This window comes from Diabrotica virgifera, chromosome 4 (assembly GCF_917563875.1).
Source record: "Diabrotica virgifera virgifera chromosome 4, PGI_DIABVI_V3a".
NCBI lineage: Eukaryota > Metazoa > Arthropoda > Insecta > Coleoptera > Chrysomelidae > Diabrotica > Diabrotica virgifera.
In genome coordinates this window covers 47583840-47606476 of record NC_065446.1, presented here as the reverse complement: position 1 = coordinate 47606476, position 22637 = coordinate 47583840, and the positions used below count along the sequence as shown (strand labels likewise).

The window sequence follows — 22637 nt, the reverse complement described above, 5'->3', positions numbered from 1 at the left end:
AAGATTTTGTTGGAAAATCCCGCATTTTCCGGGGAAAATTTTTGGCTAAGTAAATCAGGTAAAACACGTCTGTTTGCAGAATTTAATTGCGGTGAATTTTTATTTGGGTGTTTTTGGTGTAAAGTTAAAATCTTTGGAGTTATGGAACACGTAGATAAAAATATCCTTAAAGTCCGAAAACCGCCAGCCACTTTGAATTAAAAAGCATTTCCGGAACTACTTTATGACTACAGCTGCAAAAGGCAGTTCATATAATAAATAACATTTTCTGGCATTTTTGTTTAGATTGTTTGGATTATTAGAGTTTATAGAAATATCTGAATCATTACTATGTGCTCTTTGAATTGATTTTCGTTAAAAAAAATTATCATCAGTGGACTGCTTTTGGCCGCCCCTATAATCGGCCGCCCGTGTGCGATGCACACTTTGCACACATGGTAGCGGCGGCCCTGGTTCGAGTTATCACGTTACCGTTGCATGCTCAGAATCGCGTGGACAGGAGAGATATTCAACGAACGTGTGTTGGAGACTATGCACAAAGAGGGAGAATTGATCAAGATCGTAAAAATGATAAAGGTTCAATACTTTGGTCATAGTTATAATGAGAGAACCTAACTGTTCTGTAATCAAGTGTCACGAACCAGTATATGGTTTTTATTCGTGATTCACACCCATGTCAACGCGGCTTAAGCGATTCAATTTGATAGGTGTAATATGGCAGCGTAACGTCACTACTAAAGACTTCTGGTCTATTTATTTATGTGTCAAATGTAACGTTTTATAGAGTAGAGGATTAGATTTATTTGCACAAAATTATTAGTGTAGCTCATTGTACCATAAGAATTCGTTTTAAATTCATGAAGAAATGGATGGTGCGGTCCCCTACTTCGGGATATTCGATAAATATTCTAAGAGATTTACATTTGTGGATGGATTTTACCATTTTTGGCATAAAGAAGTAAGCCTATATTTAATAAATTATGTTATCAATTTTAATAAATATTTTTCGGTTTTTTGTATTACTTTTTCTTGTGTTTCTTGCTCCTTAAACCATTTCCCCTTTTCATAAAAAATATATGTAAACCTTTGGCTTTTATAATAATTTTTTAATGATTTTGGACTACCAGATAATAATTTTAAATTTTTTGCTTTTGATTTTGACTTTTTATAGTTCCAAATTAAGATCGTTTCAGTTGCTAAGCCGATTTAAAGCGATTTATATAACATGCATGGATTGTAACTTAGTCTTTTTAACCCTAGAAAGATAATCATATTTTGATGTACATAAAAGATAATCATGCGTAAAATTGACGCACGTCAGTATTTCGAGGTTTATACATTAATAATTAGAATAAACTGTACGTTTTTATATAGTTACATACATAAATATACAAATAATAAATAATACAAGTAATTTATTTATATTATATTCATTTAGTAAAAAAAAATCAAAAACTAAACTTCTATTATAAATTCACAAAATTTGGGAACATTATTTTTTACTATATTAATGCCATTTTGTATTATAAAATAAATAATAAGCATGTATTATATTATACAGGGTAGCGAGAAAGTATGAAAACACGGTAATTTCTCGGAAACACCTATAACGATTTTTACAGATTTTGGTGGGTAAGGGTCTTCTAATGCGGCCGATATTATAGTGGTAATTACATTGTTGTCACATCTTCCGTTTTTCTAAAAATCTAATCAATTATACAAATATAATAACAAATTATAAAAATCAATTTTTTCGGTCGGGATAGACATTATTTTAGGTTCTTTGGATCATTGGAAATCAAAAAGTTATTTTGTAATTTTCCTCAAAAGTTAATCGTTTCTGAGTTATAAACAATTTAAATATGAAAATATCGAAAAAGGACGATTTTCAAGGTTCAAAAACACAAGTAAAAATAGTATATTAAGTATGGAGAACGGTAAGGGTTTTATACCGATCGAAGACAATTGTTTGGAAAAGGAGCGGAGCGACGACTCCAATTATTGTCTGAGATCGGTTACCCTTAACGTTCGACATGCTTATAACGTTTTTTGCACGATTGATACCATTATAAATTATAAAATTAAACATTTTCGTCATATTGACTAGTTTCATCCATTTTATCAAGATAGGTACTTTGGTTGTTAGGTAGTAACTAGGGTGCATAACAACAATGGAGAATTTAGTTTTTATTTAGTTGTCAATAATTTTAAGTACAATTTTGATTATTATAAATTAAAATATGAGCGAAAGTGAATTTGAAGAAATTGAACGGACTTGGGAAGAAGGGTGTTCCGCAGTTATTCCCGAAAAATCCAAAATCCGTTATCAAAATACCTACCAAAGTTTTAAAAAATGGTGCGAAGGCAAGAATTTAAGAATCGAAGAAAATACTCTATTGGCATATTTCGTTCAAAGACATATGCAGTTGAAAGCTCCTGGAAGCCTCTGGGCAGCATATTCAATGATTAAATCCACCGTTTTTCTTTATGATGGCATTGATATTTCCAAGTTTTCAACTTTGATCGCGTATTTGAAGAGAAGAATTAACAAATTGTACCATAAGTTTCAATATTAATAAATAATTCGTTAGTTTTCTTTATTCTTTCAAAAAATAAATTAAAATGAAGAGATTTTTTAACTCGACGGTAAGTGCATTACTTACCGTCGAGTTGGAGTACTTACCGTCGAGTTGGATTACTTACCGTCGAGTTGCTAGTAAATGTCACCTATTGACGTAAAATATGTCACGGTAAACAGTCAAAAATGATCAATCGTGCAAAAAATACTATTTTTGAAACCACAATGTATGTAAATTCAAGTTCAAACCTTATTTTATTTGGTACCGATAAGCAATTTGGTTTTATGTAATTTTAAAACATTGGTTTTTAGTTGTTCATGCAGCGCGATTACCTGTCGTCTCATATACGCTTTATTAACAATTAAAAAAAAGTAATGTTTTAGAATAAAATATGCCAAAAATTCTTATAGGGAGCTGATAGAAGATGGTTTGAGCTTGATTTTAGGTACTTTGTAATTTCAAGAATTATTTTTTTTTCTTGTGTTTTGAACCTTGATAATTGTCATTTTTCGATTTTTTTTCAGTTTAAATTGTTTATAACACGGAAACGATTAACTTTTAAGGAAAATTACACACGTCTTTTTTGTTCCCAATGATCTAAAGAACTTATAGTGATTTTCCTAACAAGTGCAGAAAGTTATACTTTTCCGTACGCGACTGCAGTTTGCCGAACGACGCGAATAGGGAGTTCAGCAAGCAGTCGAGTGCGGAAAAGAGACTTTCTGCAAGAGTAAGGAACAATATTTTTTCTAGTCTTTAAAAAATTACCAAATCTTAATCAATTAATTTAATTAATATGAAAATACATACACAAATTAATTATTTGACAAGGTTGTCAAAACCCAACATTCAATATAATTAGTTAGCATGGCGACGATCTTGGTTCCCATGACGATGTTTCCAAAACGACTGTTATTAGGTTTGTTCCAACTCGATACAAAACCGTTCTTAAACGGTTCGTGAACCGCGCACTAACGAAAAATGTGTTACTGAGCATAATTATTCGTTATTGCGCATGCTCGTAACGATTCAAGAACAGTTTTGTATCGAGTTGGAACAAACCTAATATCTACCGATTTGACTTTCGAATATTATGTCAAAATAATTTTATTTCATCGAATTGTCGCGTTAATTTCATTAAAACAGGAACACAATAAGATACATTTGAAATAAAATAGTAAATAATATCTAAATATTAGTTTATTGCATGTATTATAATTATTTTAAGACCATCCTAAAATACCTAAACGCGTGCAGAAAAGTAAAACGAGTGCGGAAAAGTAAATCTTTCTAAACTAAAACGCGTGCGCGAAAGTAAACATTTTTGCACGCTCGTAGAAAAAAAAATAACTTCTACACGGGCCGAAAAAATGTGATTTTTAAAATTTGTTTAATATTTTATTTTTTTAATAATTATAGCAATAATTCCGAAATTATGGCATTTAGGTATAGGGAATATAACATAAAACATAATCAGTATTTCTTAAGGACTTTAAAACGCAAAACATATACAGGGTGTTCCATTTGAAATAAGAAAGTTCATTAGATTTCCAGAAAAACGGAAGATGTGACAAGAATGTAATTACCACTATAATATCGGTCGTATTGGGAGACCCTTATCCACCAAAATCAATAAAAATCGGTCTAGCGGTTTCCGAGATATTACCGTGTTTCCATACTTTCTCGCTACCCTGTATAATAGAAACATAAAATTACATACAAATAATATAATTATTATATGAGTCAAAATCTTAAGTTACGTAAAAGGCAATCAAGCATAATTTTGTCGTTATATTTCAAAATGGGTAACACTTACCTTAGCAAGAGCTACGTTTCCTAGAAGCTCCTAGCGATGACTTAGATGTCCTAAACGCTCAGCGACGGATTCGCGCTATTTAGAAAGAGAGAGCAATACTTTGAAAATGCAGTCATCAATTTTACGCAGATTATCTTTCTAGGGTTACCTGCCTAGTATTGAATTCCACGGATCGTATCTCGTCTTATCGCATTGTTACGGTGCCGAGTAGTATATTCCTCGAGTAATTGCACTATATGTAGCCATCGTTTTCCATCTGGAATCGGTGTTTATCACAGGATGTTCTTCTTCTTCTTCTTAGATCAGGAGGGACTCGTTAGTCTCTGACACTTGGTCGTAAGGCCTTTGTACCATACTTTGTTTGTTCCTTAAACTCTAATAACTTCTGTGGCCTCAAAGAAGACTAAGAGTTTTCTTATTGGTAGTTTTACCATCGCTTCTGGTTCAAACCTCAGTCGACCAGTGAATTCCTGCCTTACATCACATAGCACATTACCATGCCATAGTATGTGTATGGCAGTCCCTTCTTACATTTCGCACTTTCTGCACGATGTTTCATTCACCGTCCCTAGTTTGTATAGGTGGTTTCTTAAACGGCAATGTGCAGTCACCATTTCAGTGAACGTTTTGATCTCTCGTTTATTGAGGTTCAACAAACTGTTCGAGAGCTTTTTTATCAATATTCTTGATTAGTTGATTTTTAATCTGGATTTGCCATTGAGTGGCTCTCTATTTCTTTTGATGATTCCTTATCAGCCATTTCCGAACCTCGTTATTCGTAGCATCTTTAGTGATGCCACACAAAGGTTCTAGGTCTTCAAAAGTTTCTCTCGAGCCTTGTTTTGCCAACATAACATGTATCTGCTGGTTCATTCCCATGCACCCCTTCATGATCTGGCACCCATATTACAGACACTTTATTATCTTTTACCAAGCTGTTGAGCAGGTCTTTGATTTCATGAGTGGATACGGCCAGAATAGTAGCTTGTGTAAATGTTGATCCTCATAGCTTTAGCTATGCACATTTAGCTAAAATAGCAATGCGTATCAACTTTCTCTGTTCATGTGATAACTACTCTACTGCAGATTTAAATCATATAATCTTTAATTGTGAACTTAATAAATATCATACGAAAGCACTAATTGCTAGACTTCAGGAGCAGAATGTAAGTTTACCGCTGAATATTTCACATCTGCTAAGCTTCAACACCAAAACTATTAATTATATTATCATACAATTTCTTAAAGATTTTAAAATAAAAATTTAATATGACATCTTCAATCTTCAACTTTCAAATATCTGTGGCAAAAGTTTATCTAATGCCATCCCCTCTTTGTTAACACGCACACACACATAGCTTTAGGGTCTTTTCAATACTTTCATCAATGCAGGCCACAAAAGCAAAAACTTCAGCCTGGAACACATATGTTAACCTAGGCTATAAGATTTGTTGTAGTTACATGTTTGCCCAAAGACTCCTGATCCAGTACCATGGGTAGTTTTAGATCCACCAGTGAACCATATAAGTCCCCGTTAATATTTCGGACTTTTTGTTCTCTAGATGGTATAATTGTGTTATTACGGGATATCTGTCTTTTTCTTACACACTGTGTATTTATTAATGTCATCACTAATTTTATAATTATATACAGTGAGGACGTTTGAGTTGGAATACATTCATTATCTCGAGAATGGACGAATTTGGAGAGAAATGCTAAAACAGGTCGATTTTTATTTTTGAATTATGACTTTTTTGCATATATTATTATATCATACTAGTGACGTCATTCATCTGGGCGTGATGACGTAGTAGATGATGTTTTTAAATGAGAGTAGGGGTTGTGTGATAGCTCATTTGAAAGGTTATTTAATTTTCTATTCATAAATATAAACATTAACATCATTATTTATACAGGGTGTACAAAAAAAATTAATTAATTAACTTACACAAAAAGAAGAATGTAAGCAATTTATTTAATTTAAAATACATTTTACTGCTGTCAGAAAAACAGGTCATAATGTTTATTTTACAAATAAACATTGCGTTTCGCTTAAATTCAATCTTCAAATTGCTAAGAGACAGGTGGGTGGCAGTTTTAACATTGAATTTAAGCGAAAAACAATGTTTATTTATTAAATAAACATTTCTTTCTGACAGCACTCAAATGTATTTTGAAATAAATGAATTAAATACATTCTTCTTTTTGCCTCAATTGATTTAATTCAAAAATAATATTATAAATAATATTGATAAACAACTACTTTTCTGAAACTTTTTAGTTGCAAGTTAAAGATTTTGTTGGAAAATCCCGCATTTTCCGGGGAAAATTTTTGGCTAAGTAAATCAGGTAAAACACGTCTGTTTGCAGAATTTAATTGCGGTGAATTTTTATTTGGGTGTTTTTGGTGTAAAGTTAAAATCTTTGGAGTTATGGAACACGTAGATAAAAATATCCTTAAAGTCCGAAAACCGCCAGCCACTTTGAATTAAAAAGCATTTCCGGAACTACTTTATGACTACAGCTGCAAAAGGCAGTTCATATAATAAATAACATTTTCTGGCATTTTTGTTTAGATTGTTTGGATTATTAGAGTTTATAGAAATATCTGAATCATTACTATGTGCTCTTTGAATTGATTTTCGTTAAAAAAAATTATCATCAGTGGACTGCTTTTGGCCGCCCCTATAATCGGCCGCCCGTGTGCGATGCACACTTTGCACACATGGTAGCGGCGGCCCTGGTTCGAGTTATCACGTTACCGTTGCATGCTCAGAATCGCGTGGACAGGAGAGATATTCAACGAACGTGTGTTGGAGACTATGCACAAAGAGGGAGAATTGATCAAGATCGTAAAAATGATAAAGGTTCAATACTTTGGTCATAGTTATAATGAGAGAACCTAACTGTTCTGTAATCAAGTGTCACGAACCAGTATATGGTTTTTATTCGTGATTCACACCCATGTCAACGCGGCTTAAGCGATTCAATTTGATAGGTGTAATATGGCAGCGTAACGTCACTACTAAAGACTTCTGGTCTATTTATTTATGTGTCAAATGTAACGTTTTATAGAGTAGAGGATTAGATTTATTTGCACAAAATTATTAGTGTAGCTCATTGTACCATAAGAATTCGTTTTAAATTCATGAAGAAATGGATGGTGCGGTCCCCTACTTCGGGATATTCGATAAATATTCTAAGAGATTTACATTTGTGGATGGATTTTACCATTTTTGGCATAAAGAAGTAAGCCTATATTTAATAAATTATGTTATCAATTTTAATAAATATTTTTCGGTTTTTTGTATTACTTTTTCTTGTGTTTCTTGCTCCTTAAACCATTTCCCCTTTTCATAAAAAATATATGTAAACCTTTGGCTTTTATAATAATTTTTTAATGATTTTGGACTACCAGATAATAATTTTAAATTTTTTGCTTTTGATTTTGACTTTTTATAGTTCCAAATTAAGATCGTTTCAGTTGCTAAGCCGATTTAAAGCGATTTATATAACATGCATGGATTGTAACTTAGTCTTTTTAACCCTAGAAAGATAATCATATTTTGATGTACATAAAAGATAATCATGCGTAAAATTGACGCACGTCAGTATTTCGAGGTTTATACATTAATAATTAGAATAAACTGTACGTTTTTATATAGTTACATACATAAATATACAAATAATAAATAATACAAGTAATTTATTTATATTATATTCATTTAGTAAAAAAAAATCAAAAACTAAACTTCTATTATAAATTCACAAAATTTGGGAACATTATTTTTTACTATATTAATGCCATTTTGTATTATAAAATAAATAATAAGCATGTATTATATTATACAGGGTAGCGAGAAAGTATGAAAACACGGTAATTTCTCGGAAACACCTATAACGATTTTTACAGATTTTGGTGGGTAAGGGTCTTCTAATGCGGCCGATATTATAGTGGTAATTACATTGTTGTCACATCTTCCGTTTTTCTAAAAATCTAATCAATTATACAAATATAATAACAAATTATAAAAATCAATTTTTTCGGTCGGGATAGACATTATTTTAGGTTCTTTGGATCATTGGAAATCAAAAAGTTATTTTGTAATTTTCCTCAAAAGTTAATCGTTTCTGAGTTATAAACAATTTAAATATGAAAATATCGAAAAAGGACGATTTTCAAGGTTCAAAAACACAAGTAAAAATAGTATATTAAGTATGGAGAACGGTAAGGGTTTTATACCGATCGAAGACAATTGTTTGGAAAAGGAGCGGAGCGACGACTCCAATTATTGTCTGAGATCGGTTACCCTTAACGTTCGACATGCTTATAACGTTTTTTGCACGATTGATACCATTATAAATTATAAAATTAAACATTTTCGTCATATTGACTAGTTTCATCCATTTTATCAAGATAGGTACTTTGGTTGTTAGGTAGTAACTAGGGTGCATAACAACAATGGAGAATTTAGTTTTTATTTAGTTGTCAATAATTTTAAGTACAATTTTGATTATTATAAATTAAAATATGAGCGAAAGTGAATTTGAAGAAATTGAACGGACTTGGGAAGAAGGGTGTTCCGCAGTTATTCCCGAAAAATCCAAAATCCGTTATCAAAATACCTACCAAAGTTTTAAAAAATGGTGCGAAGGCAAGAATTTAAGAATCGAAGAAAATACTCTATTGGCATATTTCGTTCAAAGACATATGCAGTTGAAAGCTCCTGGAAGCCTCTGGGCAGCATATTCAATGATTAAATCCACCGTTTTTCTTTATGATGGCATTGATATTTCCAAGTTTTCAACTTTGATCGCGTATTTGAAGAGAAGAATTAACAAATTGTACCATAAGTTTCAATATTAATAAATAATTCGTTAGTTTTCTTTATTCTTTCAAAAAATAAATTAAAATGAAGAGATTTTTTAACTCGACGGTAAGTGCATTACTTACCGTCGAGTTGGAGTACTTACCGTCGAGTTGGATTACTTACCGTCGAGTTGCTAGTAAATGTCACCTATTGACGTAAAATATGTCACGGTAAACAGTCAAAAATGATCAATCGTGCAAAAAATACTATTTTTGAAACCACAATGTATGTAAATTCAAGTTCAAACCTTATTTTATTTGGTACCGATAAGCAATTTGGTTTTATGTAATTTTAAAACATTGGTTTTTAGTTGTTCATGCAGCGCGATTACCTGTCGTCTCATATACGCTTTATTAACAATTAAAAAAAAGTAATGTTTTAGAATAAAATATGCCAAAAATTCTTATAGGGAGCTGATAGAAGATGGTTTGAGCTTGATTTTAGGTACTTTGTAATTTCAAGAATTATTTTTTTTTCTTGTGTTTTGAACCTTGATAATTGTCATTTTTCGATTTTTTTTCAGTTTAAATTGTTTATAACACGGAAACGATTAACTTTTAAGGAAAATTACACACGTCTTTTTTGTTCCCAATGATCTAAAGAACTTATAGTGATTTTCCTAACAAGTGCAGAAAGTTATACTTTTCCGTACGCGACTGCAGTTTGCCGAACGACGCGAATAGGGAGTTCAGCAAGCAGTCGAGTGCGGAAAAGAGACTTTCTGCAAGAGTAAGGAACAATATTTTTTCTAGTCTTTAAAAAATTACCAAATCTTAATCAATTAATTTAATTAATATGAAAATACATACACAAATTAATTATTTGACAAGGTTGTCAAAACCCAACATTCAATATAATTAGTTAGCATGGCGACGATCTTGGTTCCCATGACGATGTTTCCAAAACGACTGTTATTAGGTTTGTTCCAACTCGATACAAAACCGTTCTTAAACGGTTCGTGAACCGCGCACTAACGAAAAATGTGTTACTGAGCATAATTATTCGTTATTGCGCATGCTCGTAACGATTCAAGAACAGTTTTGTATCGAGTTGGAACAAACCTAATATCTACCGATTTGACTTTCGAATATTATGTCAAAATAATTTTATTTCATCGAATTGTCGCGTTAATTTCATTAAAACAGGAACACAATAAGATACATTTGAAATAAAATAGTAAATAATATCTAAATATTAGTTTATTGCATGTATTATAATTATTTTAAGACCATCCTAAAATACCTAAACGCGTGCGGAAAAGTAAAACGAGTGCGGAAAAGTAAATCTTTCTAAACTAAAACGCGTGCGCGAAAGTAAACATTTTTGCACGCTCGTAGAAAAAAAAAATAACTTCTACACGGGCCGAAAAAATGTGATTTTTAAAATTTGTTTAATATTTTATTTTTTAATAATTATAGCAATAATTCCGAAATTATGGCATTTAGGTATAGGGAATATAACATAAAACATAATCAGTATTTCTTAAGGACTTTAAAACGCAAAACATATACAGGGTGTTCCATTTGAAATAAGAAAGTTCATTAGATTTCCAGAAAAACGGAAGATGTGACAAGAATGTAATTACCACTATAATATCGGTCGTATTGGGAGACCCTTATCCACCAAAATCAATAAAAATCGGTCTAGCGGTTTCCGAGATATTACCGTGTTTCCATACTTTCTCGCTACCCTGTATAATAGAAACATAAAATTACATACAAATAATATAATTATTATATGAGTCAAAATCTTAAGTTACGTAAAAGGCAATCAAGCATAATTTTGTCGTTATATTTCAAAATGGGTAACACTTACCTTAGCAAGAGCTACGTTTCCTAGAAGCTCCTAGCGATGACTTAGATGTCCTAAACGCTCAGCGACGGATTCGGGCTATTTAGAAAGAGAGAGCAATACTTTGAAAATGCAGTCATCAATTTTACGCAGATTATCTTTCTAGGGTTACCTGCCTAGTATTGAATTCCACGGATCGTATCTCGTCTTATCGCATTGTTACGGTGCCGAGTAGTATATTCCTCGAGTAATTGCACTATATGTAGCCATCGTTTTCCATCTGGAATCGGTGTTTATCACAGGATGTTCTTCTTCTTCTTCTTAGATCAGGAGGGACTCGTTAGTCTCTGACACTTGGTCGTAAGGCCTTTGTACCATACTTTGTTTGTTCCTTAAACTCTAATAACTTCTGTGGCCTCAAAGAAGACTAAGAGTTTTCTTATTGGTAGTTTTACCATCGCTTCTGGTTCAAACCTCAGTCGACCAGTGAATTCCTGCCTTACATCACATAGCACATTACCATGCCATAGTATGTGTATGGCAGTCCCTTCTTACATTTCGCACTTTCTGCACGATGTTTCATTCACCGTCCCTAGTTTGTATAGGTGGTTTCTTAAACGGCAATGTGCAGTCACCATTTCAGTGAACGTTTTGATCTCTCGTTTATTGAGGTTCAACAAACTGTTCGAGAGCTTTTTTATCAATATTCTTGATTAGTTGATTTTTAATCTGGATTTGCCATTGAGTGGCTCTCTATTTCTTTTGATGATTCCTTATCAGCCATTTCCGAACCTCGTTATTCGTAGCATCTTTAGTGATGCCACACAAAGGTTCTAGGTCTTCAAAAGTTTCTCTCGAGCCTTGTTTTGCCAACATAACATGTATCTGCTGGTTCATTCCCATGCACCCCTTCATGACCTGGCACCCATATTACAGACACTTTATTATCTTTTACCAAGCTGTTGAGCAGGTCTTTGATTTCATGAGTGGATACGGCCAGAATAGTAGCTTGTGTAAATGTTGATCCTCATAGCTTTAGCTATGCACATTTAGCTAAAATAGCAATGCGTATCAACTTTCTCTGTTCATGTGATAACTACTCTACTGCAGATTTAAATCATATAATCTTTAATTGTGAACTTAATAAATATCATACGAAAGCACTAATTGCTAGACTTCAGGAGCAGAATGTAAGTTTACCGCTGAATATTTCACATCTGCTAAGCTTCAACACCAAAACTATTAATTATATTATCATACAATTTCTTAAAGATTTTAAAATAAAAATTTAATATGACATCTTCAATCTTCAACTTTCAAATATCTGTGGCAAAAAGTTTATCTAATGCCATCCCCTCTTTGTTAACACGCACACACACATAGCTTTAGGGTCTTTTCAATACTTTCATCAATGCAGGCCACAAAAGCAAAAACTTCAGCCTGGAACACATATGTTAACCTAGGCTATAAGATTTGTTGTAGTTACATGTTTGCCCAAAGACTCCTGATCCAGTACCATGGGTAGTTTTAGATCCACCAGTGAACCATATAAGTCCCCGTTAATATTTCGGACTTTTTGTTCTCTAGATGGTATAATTGTGTTATTACGGGATATCTGTCTTTTTCTTACACACTGTGTATTTATTAATGTCATCACTAATTTTATAATTATATACAGTGAGGACGTTTGAGTTGGAATACATTCATTATCTCGAGAATGGACGAATTTGGAGAGAAATGCTAAAACAGGTCGATTTTTATTTTTGAATTATGACTTTTTTGCATATATTATTATATCATACTAGTGACGTCATTCATCTGGGCGTGATGACGTAGTAGATGATGTTTTTAAATGAGAGTAGGGGTTGTGTGATAGCTCATTTGAAAGGTTATTTAATTTTCTATTCATAAATATAAACATTAACATCATTATTTATACAGGGTGTACAAAAAAAAATTAATTAATTAACTTACACAAAAAGAAGAATGTAAGCAATTTATTTAATTTAAAATACATTTTACTGCTGTCAGAAAAACAGGTCATAATGTTTATTTTACAAATAAACATTGCGTTTCGCTTAAATTCAATCTTCAAATTGCTAAGAGACAGGTGGGTGGCAGTTTTAACATTGAATTTAAGCGAAAAACAATGTTTATTTATTAAATAAACATTTCTTTCTGACAGCACTCAAATGTATTTTGAAATAAATGAATTAAATACATTCTTTTTTTTGCCTCAATTGATTTAATTCAAAAATAACATATTTTTACACCCTGTGTCAATAATTATGGTAATGTTTATATTACTGAATAGAGAATTAAATAACTCTCAAATGAGCTATCACACGACCCCTACTCTAATTTAAAAAAATCATCGATTACGTCATTACGCCCAGATGAATGACGTCACTAGTATGATATATATGGCAAAAACTCATAATTTAAAAATAAAAATCGACTTGTCTCAGGATTTCTCTCCAACTTCGTCCCTTCTTGAGATAATGAATTTATTCCAACTCAAACGTCCTGTGTAGGTTAAGTTTTTTACGGTAACTAAGTAATAAATTCTATGCTGTCATCATTATTACAATCTTTCAAATTGACTTTTCATTCCATTTTCATTCAGATTTTAACCATTTATTAAATAACTAAATTATTTGTGTCTAATTCTTAATTGAAAATAGTGTTTCAAACTGGCTCAGAAAAATGAAATGGGCGAATCTGAAACCAATTGCGAAATCCCCTTGAAGAATGTTGGTTCGGGAAGATGTATGAGTATTCAGGCTATGCAAGCACTGTTTGAATTAAAGGAAAACAATCAACTTTGTGATGCTACTTTAATTCTGGATGATGGAACGGAAGTACCGGTACACAGAGCAATTTTATGTGCTTGCAGTTCTTATTTCAGGTACGCATTTAAACAAAAATATTGCATTACTTGTTAATTATCTACTTGAAACTTCCTCTTTCTCTTGTAATATCTTAAATGGATATCTTCTTCTTCTTCTTCAACCTGTGTTCGTCCACTGCTAGACACATGCCTCTTCCATTTGGATACCTATATCTCGGAAATTATGGTATTTATATAATACACTTTTCTCTGTATTTTGTATTCTATTCAGTGGATCACCGTGGTATAATAATATTATGTTCAAGTTCAATCCTTTTTGATTAAGAGCATAATACGAGAATTTTTGTTTTAATCAATTCAAGATGATCACTGGTACTTGCATCATCTGCAAACGTAGCAGTGATGGTTTCATTATTGGAGGGTAGATCTGCTGTGTATAGCAGGTATATTATTGGCCCAAGAGCACTGCCCTACGCCACACCAGATTTTATACGAAAATTATAGGAATTACTTTTATTCACTCTTGTTCGGAATTCTCTCCCATTTAGATAGGATTTTAACAGTTTGAGTTAGGTGATGGGAAGACATTTCTTGATTTTGAAAATCAGGCCTGTGTGAGTGCCAAACCTTGTCAAAGCCTTGGCTAACGCCTAGAAAAGTTACTGTGCAGTATTGTTTGCTTTCCATTGCAGAATTTATAGTGTGTAATATTGTGTGATTTAGTATCCATTCCTCCGTATTTTTTTCGTAACAGTAATATTTCAAGTATTTTGAATACGATTGGTAGTAGTAGGCCTATATGATGAAACCTCGTTTGGATATTTTTCTATTTTTGGGATTAATATCATTTTAGCGTTTAAAGAGCTTTGGCCAGTAGTTTGTACGAAGAAGGTATTAAAGATGAGTGTAATCAGTATGATTCTTTTATATAGTACTTCTTTTATTATCTTGGGCGTTATTCTATCCAGCCCATGAGCTTTTCTAATGTTTAAATATTGAATTTCTTGTCGAACTTTATTTTTGGTTAGTGATTACTTGTATCCCCTTGTTCTAAAACAAGGGGAATAAACATATATGAAGGATACCTAAACAACTTACGTTTCGCCGATGATATGGTCATAGTAGCTGCGGATCTAGATATTAGAAAATAGATGGTACAGGAACTCGTTGTGGCTACAGAAAATGTAGGTTTACATAAACATCTCGAAAACAAAAATAATGACAAATTTGGTACCTAACCTGAACGTCAATATTGGTGGAAAAGAAACAGAACTACTCGTAGCAGTGGCAGCTCGTGATTTTTACCATAGGGGAGGCTATACCTAACTGTAAAATGTAAAGACAAATTTGCATTAGCAAAAAAAAATCAGCCAAAAAAATCTAATTTAAGGCCCCATTTTTTTGACCATTTTTTATTTACATTATATAATATCATCATAATTCATAATTTCATAATATCATATCATTTTAAAAAGAGTTAGTCATATAATTGTAAAAGTGTATTATAGACTATTCCACGAATATACGACTGTTTTGGACTATCGCGACAACGAATATTTTAGTGTGCAACATAAGAAGTACGAATGTAAATGGCTCTAATAATTATTCCCATAAACAACAATGTAATTTGAAATTTACTTTCGTTCTTCTTATTTTGCACAGTAAAATATTCATTGTCGAGGTAATTCAAAACAGACGTATATTCTTGGAATAGGGTATACCAAAGTTTGTGTCATTTATTTGTTAACAATTCTATCTCTATAAGTAGATATGCATATCAAAATAAATACAGATTTAAACTTTTGCAGGCCATATATGTTGAACGTTCACATTTTTTAAGATACTCAACTGAATTTTTTTAATTCTAAAAACGGCCTTCTGCGAATCCAAAAACATAATAAATTACCAATATTTTGCTTTGAATAACAGATATATAAAAAAGTTATTTAAACAATTTGTTCCAAATAATATTTTAACCTCACATAACAAATTCCATCACAAAATTCGCAGTTTTAGTTTTTTCATTATTTGTAGTCAGGATCCTAAAATTGTAGAGGAGGCTGCTGGCCGATCAGCCGCACTTGCCCAATCTCCGGGCAGCGTGTGCGTTAAACTATAATGCAGCTCTAATGAGACCGGGTCTCCGTAAACGCTGCTGGGCTGCGCGGAGCATTAGCAAGTGAGATTTTCCGGCCAGCAGCCTCCGCTCCAGTTTTAGGATCCTGATAAACCAAGAGGCAGCGCTGAAAAATCTCTTTGAATTTACTAAAGCTAGATTTTTCACAGTTGATTACTGTGATTGTGTACAGAAACATACTGCGGTCGGTCAAGCGAAACGTAGAATAGGGGTTACTGAGAGGGTATCAAAGTTGCTTTCCTACGAAGGTAATTAAATCCATTTACTAAGGTTGAAAATCAGTACACACATTTTAAATTAAATATAAATAAAAGTTATTATAGTCGGTCAGCTGTATGACGGAACAGAGCCGGTCGGTCGGCCCCAATAGTCGATTGAGGAAATAAAGCATTTTGGCTCGCAATTTTTTCGTCCAGCATGGATTTACTTAAAATTTTCACAAAAGGTAGGGAATAGTCCCAGGATCATTTTCCATATCATCCCGCTATCATACGCTAAAACCCTGGGGGTGGTTGCCGCCCCATCTCGGGGGTGGGAATTTTTTATTACATTTTAACCATGTAATTCGATGGAAAAACTGATTGTAAGAAAAAAATGTTTTTACATTTTCTTCGTAAAACTAATATTTTTCGAGTTATTTGCGCTTGAAAATAACAGTTTTTCGACGAAAAAATCGACTTTTTTAGAGGGTATTTTGAGAATACCTCGAAAAATATCCTATATATTTTTGGCGATAAAAAGTTTCTTCAAAAATGATTTGGTAGGATTTTTAAAGAGCTATAAGACTGTGTAAATTAAATTCCGTAAGATCCCTTAGTTTTTAATTGGGGCGGGTTTAAAAGGCTCGAACAAGGGGGGTGTTTGCTGGTAAATAGAGGTTTTAAACAGCTATATCTGGCTAACTATTCACTATAATGAAAATATATGTACAGAATAACTTTAGTTATTAAAAAAGCTACAATTTAGTAGTTTATAATATTTTTCGTATCTTCAGTATTTTCGGAGATATTTTGAAGTAAAAGGTAAAAAATACCAAATTGCAAAAAAATTAATTTTTCTTTAAATTCCAATTTATCCAAAATTAGGCATTATAAATAGGTCAAACTCATTGAGTGTATTAATAATAGAAATATAAAATGAACTACAGAAAGGTGAAGACCAATTTTGAATTAGAAAGTAGTTAGGGGGTTGTTTCCACTGATTTTTTCGTAGAGAAAAGCAGGTACCGATATTTTTTTGATTATAAGTCGCTTAATTTTCATGCTAGAAACTTTTTATTATTATTTTTTGAAAGGTCAAATTGCATACTTGAAAAAAGATTATTTAAGTTTTCCTCGAAAAATGCACATTTTTCCCATTATTTGTCTTTGAATATTTCAAATTATGCATTTGACGAAAAAAGCTAACCTTTAACATGCCGTATCTCGGTTTGTATTGGTCTTAAAGATATTTTTGGAAACTAATTTGGTTTTTGTTATTAAATATACAATTTTGATATGTACAATTTTTTTGATTAAATGCATATTTTTCGAGGTATTCTCAAAAACCCTCTAAAAAAGTCGATTTTTTCGTCGAAGTTATTTTCAAGCGCGAATAACTCGAACAATATTAGTTTTACGAAGAAAATGTAAAAAACATTTTTTTCTTAGAATCACCTTTTCAATCAAAGTACATGGTTAAAGTGTAATCAAAAATTCCCATCCCCGAGATGGGGTGGCAACCACCCCCAAGGTTTAAGCGTATGATAGTGGCATGATATAGAAAATGATCCTTGGACTATTCCCAACCTTCTGTGAAAATTTCAAGTAAATCCATTTGCAAAAAATTGCGAGCCAAAATGCTTAATTTCCTCAATCGACTATTGGGGCCGACCGACCGGCTCTGTCCCGTCATACAGCTGACCGACTATAATAACTTGTATTTATATTTAATTTAGAATGTGTGTACTGATTTTCAGCCTTAGTAAATGGATTTAATTACCTTCGTAGGAAAGCAACTTTGATACCCTCTCAGTAACCCCTGTTCTACGTTTCTCTTGACCGACCGTAGTATGTTTCTCTACACACTCACAGTAATCAACTGTGAAAAATCTAGCTTTAGTAAATTCAAAGAGATTTTTCAGCGCTGAATCTCCGTCTATGACTACAAATTATGAAAAAACTGAAAGTGCGAATTTTTGATGAAATTTGGTACGTGGGGTTAGAACATTATTTGGAACAACTTGTTTAATAGTTATTTATGATATAAGTGTTAAAAGTACACGTTTAAGACACGCATGTGAAAGTTTGCACTTAAAAATGTACTTTTTAACACGCATATCATACAATATTTTTTCTACAAACGTAATTACAGGACAATATCTACAAAAACTTCTACTTGAACTTGACTGACATTCCAATTTTATATTTTTTTGACATTACATCAAAATTGCATATACGGTCAATACGAACTGCAGTGCCTTAAAATTTTTTAAAGAACTAGTGCCTTAAAGTAGCATTTTAAACGCTCGTATTGAGTGCTAAAAATTGTATTTTTAACACGGTTGTAGAAAAATAACTTTTTCGGATATCTCTAACGCGAAGCAAAATAGCAAAGTAAACAAAACAGTGTAGTATGTGTAAAAAATTTATGGGGAGGCTAAGCCTCCCTTGCCTCCTCTGACCAACCGCCACTGACTCGTAGATAGATATAAATACCTGAGACATGAAATTACGATTGGCAGGGATAAACATGAACTAAAGGGAAGAATCGGTCTTGGGTGGACAGCATGGAAAACTGAGATAAACTTTTAAAAGTGAGTTGCCCACATGCCTAAAGAGAAAGGTATTTGAACAATGCGTCCTTCCAGTTTTGTGCCATTTGGTCACAACTTTCCTTCTTTGAGCTACCAACTTTTATAGTTACATGAATTTGATACATATTTATTTTTAGGGCTTTGTTTACAACAAGTTTACAAAATCGAGAGAAACATAGAGTACATTTGTCAGGAATTACATCGGATATGCTACACAAACTGTTGGTTTACATATATTTAAGAAAATTAGATATCAATGAAGATAACGTATACTCAGTGCTGATAACAGCTGACTACTTAAGTATTTTAGGTGTTCTCGATCTATGCTGCCAATTTTTAGAAGAACATCTTACACCTAAAAACTGTTTAGGAACCTTGAGTTTCGCTCAAAGTCATTTTTGCAGAGATCTGTCTAATAACTCCTGGAAATATATAATGAAAAATTTTGCCCAGATTGCCGTCGAAAGCGATGAAATTTTATCTCTATCTTTGAATCAGATTCAAGATATTATAAACTCTGATGATTTAAACGTAAAAAGTGAAGAAACTGTATGGGAGGTAATCCTTAGGTGGATCGATCACGATACTGAAAATAGGAGGAAACATATTGTTGAATTAATGAAATGTATAAGGTTGGGATTGCTGGATACCCAATTTTTTTTAGAACATGTGAAGGAACATCCCTACGTTTCAAGTTCAGAAGAAAGCCGGCCTATGATTATTGAAACGTTAAAGTTTTTATACGATTTGGAAATGATTACACATAGGTAATAATTATTTATTAACTATTATGTTTTCCTTCAAGTTTAGAATATATCGGTGTTGAAAGGCACCGATATATTTATTCTTCGTTCTTTACCTGCATATCTATAGGTACCTACTAGCTTTATTGGATATCTTAACAAATTTATTTCTTGAACAATACCAATATCATTTCATATCTATATTTTTTTATCCATTTGCCACAGTAGGTCTTTTTTGGTCTTCCTTTACTCCACCTTCTTCTTCTTTAGGTTTAATTTGCTATATTTGGTTGGAATTTATTATCTATTATCTTATTATTATTACGGTTCACCAGCTGGTAGATATTCTGCTGGTAGGTATTTAAGAGAGAGAAAGCAAGATCTGCATTTCAAAAAATGGTAAAATTATTCAAATGTCATGACTCGATACCCATAAAAATTAGGTTACTACGATGTTATATCTTTCCTATACTGTTGTAAGGAGTTGAGTCGTGGACTCTCACAGACGCCACCTGCAAGAAAATTGAGGCGTTTGAAATGTGGCTTTATCGTCGAATTCTGAATATATCTTACACCGACCACATTACCAATCAGGGTGTTTTTCTGAGAATGCAAAAAGAAAAAGATCTGTTAATCACAATAAAAACAGCCGAAATCGAATACCTTGGTCACATCATGAGGAACAGTGAAATATATGGACTGCTGCAACTAATCTTGCAAGGAAAAGTGGAAGGAAAGCGAGGACCAGGAAGGCGAAGGATTTCCTGGCTGAAAAATCTACGTACGTGGTTCAACACAACAACCACAAATCCTTTTTAAAGCAGCAGTGTGCAAAGTACAGATTACCATGATGGTCGCCAACATCCGAAACGGATAGGCACTACAAGAAGAAGAAGAAGGTATTTAAGATATTCTGAGAATTTTTCAGATACCTTTTCCATAATGTCCTAATATGGAAATGCAGACCTGGCTGGAAGGTAGCGGTCATTTTGACAACCCCTAAATTACAAAAAAACGTAAACATTTTTATTACAACAAATACTAATATAAGGTAATAAAGGGTAGTAAAATACTACTGCTAATTGTCCCACGCTTTATGGAAAAAAGTATAGTCGACGGTTAAACTGCAAAACCTCGTAAGTCGATTTTTAGTCCATTATGACTTTTATACTTTGTTGGTTTATACTTTTACATATCTTTTAAACTACGAAAGCTTGTAAGTATATATTTAAATTTAATGGTACTAGCGACATGTACAAAAACCTCGTAAGTAAGATTTTAAGTTACAAAACCTAGTAAGTAGCATTTTTATGAGACAAAACCTCGTAAGTTTAATGATAGTTTAAGATTTTAAGTTACAAAACCTCGTAAGCCGCTCTTTGGAAAATAAAAACAATATTAGTGAATTTTACTTAATGGTAATGTAATCGTTACCTAAAAGGAACCCTACTCACAAAAAACGAATAAATTTAATCTTACATAAAGAAGCCAAAATGTTTTTGGTCTCTCCTCTAAAGTTACATAAAACTGACTTAAGAGGTTTTGCAGTTTACCCGTCGTAGTGTATGGTTATAAAACTGCGTCTTAAAGGATAAAAAAATACAATAATACTTAAAAACAAGAGTGTTTGACCAGTGCATACTCTCAATTCTCATATACGCCCGCCAAACGTGGACCTTGACCAAAGCAAACATGGATAAAATAATAAACACGCAAAGAGCCATGGAGAGAGCAATGTTAGGAGTAAAATTAAAAGACAAAAAGCAAAACAACTGGAAAAGAAATAAAACAAAAGTTAAAGACGAAGGACAACATCTAGCCAGGCTAAAATGGAGTATAGCAAGTCATAACGCCAGACAAACGGGCAATAGGTGCAATAGGTGGAATACCATGATCCAACAATGGAGACTATAGACTGCAAAGAGAGCAAGAGGACGACCCCAGATGAGATGGGGAGACGACATTAGAAAGAGAGGAGGAACACACTAAAAGCAGAAAGCACAAAACAGAAGCGAAGGGAGGAAACGGGGGGAAGCTTATGTTTAAAATTGGACGATTTATAGGGCAAAAGAAGAAAAAGAAGTATTATTTACGCAAAAGACGATCGAGAAATTATTTATTGGGTCGAAAAATCTTGATAAAAATCCGTGGAGTGTTGAGAATACCAAAAACCCATGGGTTAAAATATAATAATGTAGCCTAAAAGATATTTTTTCTAATAAAAATTTTTACATGTTTTTTAATTTGGGGGTTTTTTAATGACCGCTACCTTCCAGCCAGATCGGCATTTCTGTATTAGGATATTATCGTAAAAACGAAGAAAAGAACAAGAATAGCGTCCCAAAAAATCCACAAGAATATACCAACACCATTATGGAATACCGAAGTTTTACGGGATAATGAGCCAGAACAGAAATTTCAAAAGACTATAGAAGTAGCTCCAACACAGACACCGGACTATAGCAACATAGACTCAGCTTGGAAAAATATAAAATTATGGTATACTTTTGGGAAAAAATGGTATACTTTTTTATTAATTTCATATTAGTATTACTCCTATAGCGTAACTAGGTCCATTTTCCGTTGGAACTTTACCAAGCTGCAGACGGGGGTTGTGAATTGCATAGTGTAGAATTCTTTCCCTTTTGTCTTCACTGCAGCATTCATCTGGCTTGCATATTGTAGAAGCCTTGGAGGTGTCACCAGGGAAATGGACCAATAAGTTTTCAATTTAAAAATCTTTAGTAATATTTTTAATATTTTTCAATATTACTAATGTTGCTATTAGGACTGAAAACTTTACCTTTTAATTGCCAGATGACGCTAGTCACCTAATCCATACAGGTCATTTGCAATGTGGGGATAAGCTTTCATGATTGGTCACTTCGAGTATGGAGCAGCAGGCCTACGCCTCTCCGAGGATGACTCCAACAAGAGTCGAAAATCGCCGATTCAGAGTGCTGGACTGCGCTCCGTATTCTAAGTGAAAAATAAGATTGTTTTGCCTTCGCATTGCAACTGAATAAAAATGGTATACTTTTTAAACGCTTTTATT

At 32.8% G+C, this 22637-nt stretch overlaps 1 protein-coding gene across 6 annotated transcripts in view; it reads left to right on the top strand.

The window, feature by feature from the left end:
• The first annotated feature begins 753 nt into the window (after positions 1 to 753).
• LOC114333034 (kelch-like protein 10) overlaps positions 754 to 22637 on the top strand; it is a 64166-nt gene continuing 42282 nt past the window's right edge. For 3 of the 6 annotated variants that reach the window (XM_028282856.2, XM_028282855.2, XM_028282854.2), the window contains exons 1-3: positions 7441 to 7644; positions 13742 to 13965; positions 18977 to 19606. In XM_028282856.2, coding sequence (XP_028138657.2) covers positions 7552 to 7644; positions 13742 to 13965; positions 18977 to 19606 — 947 coding nt within the window. In that variant the 5' untranslated portion in view covers positions 7441 to 7551. Of the gene's footprint in view, positions 959 to 7439; positions 7645 to 13741; positions 13966 to 18976; positions 19607 to 22637 lie in introns of those variants that run through there. The other 3 variants (XR_007697675.1, XM_028282853.2, XM_050649107.1) reach the window with 2 other exon arrangements.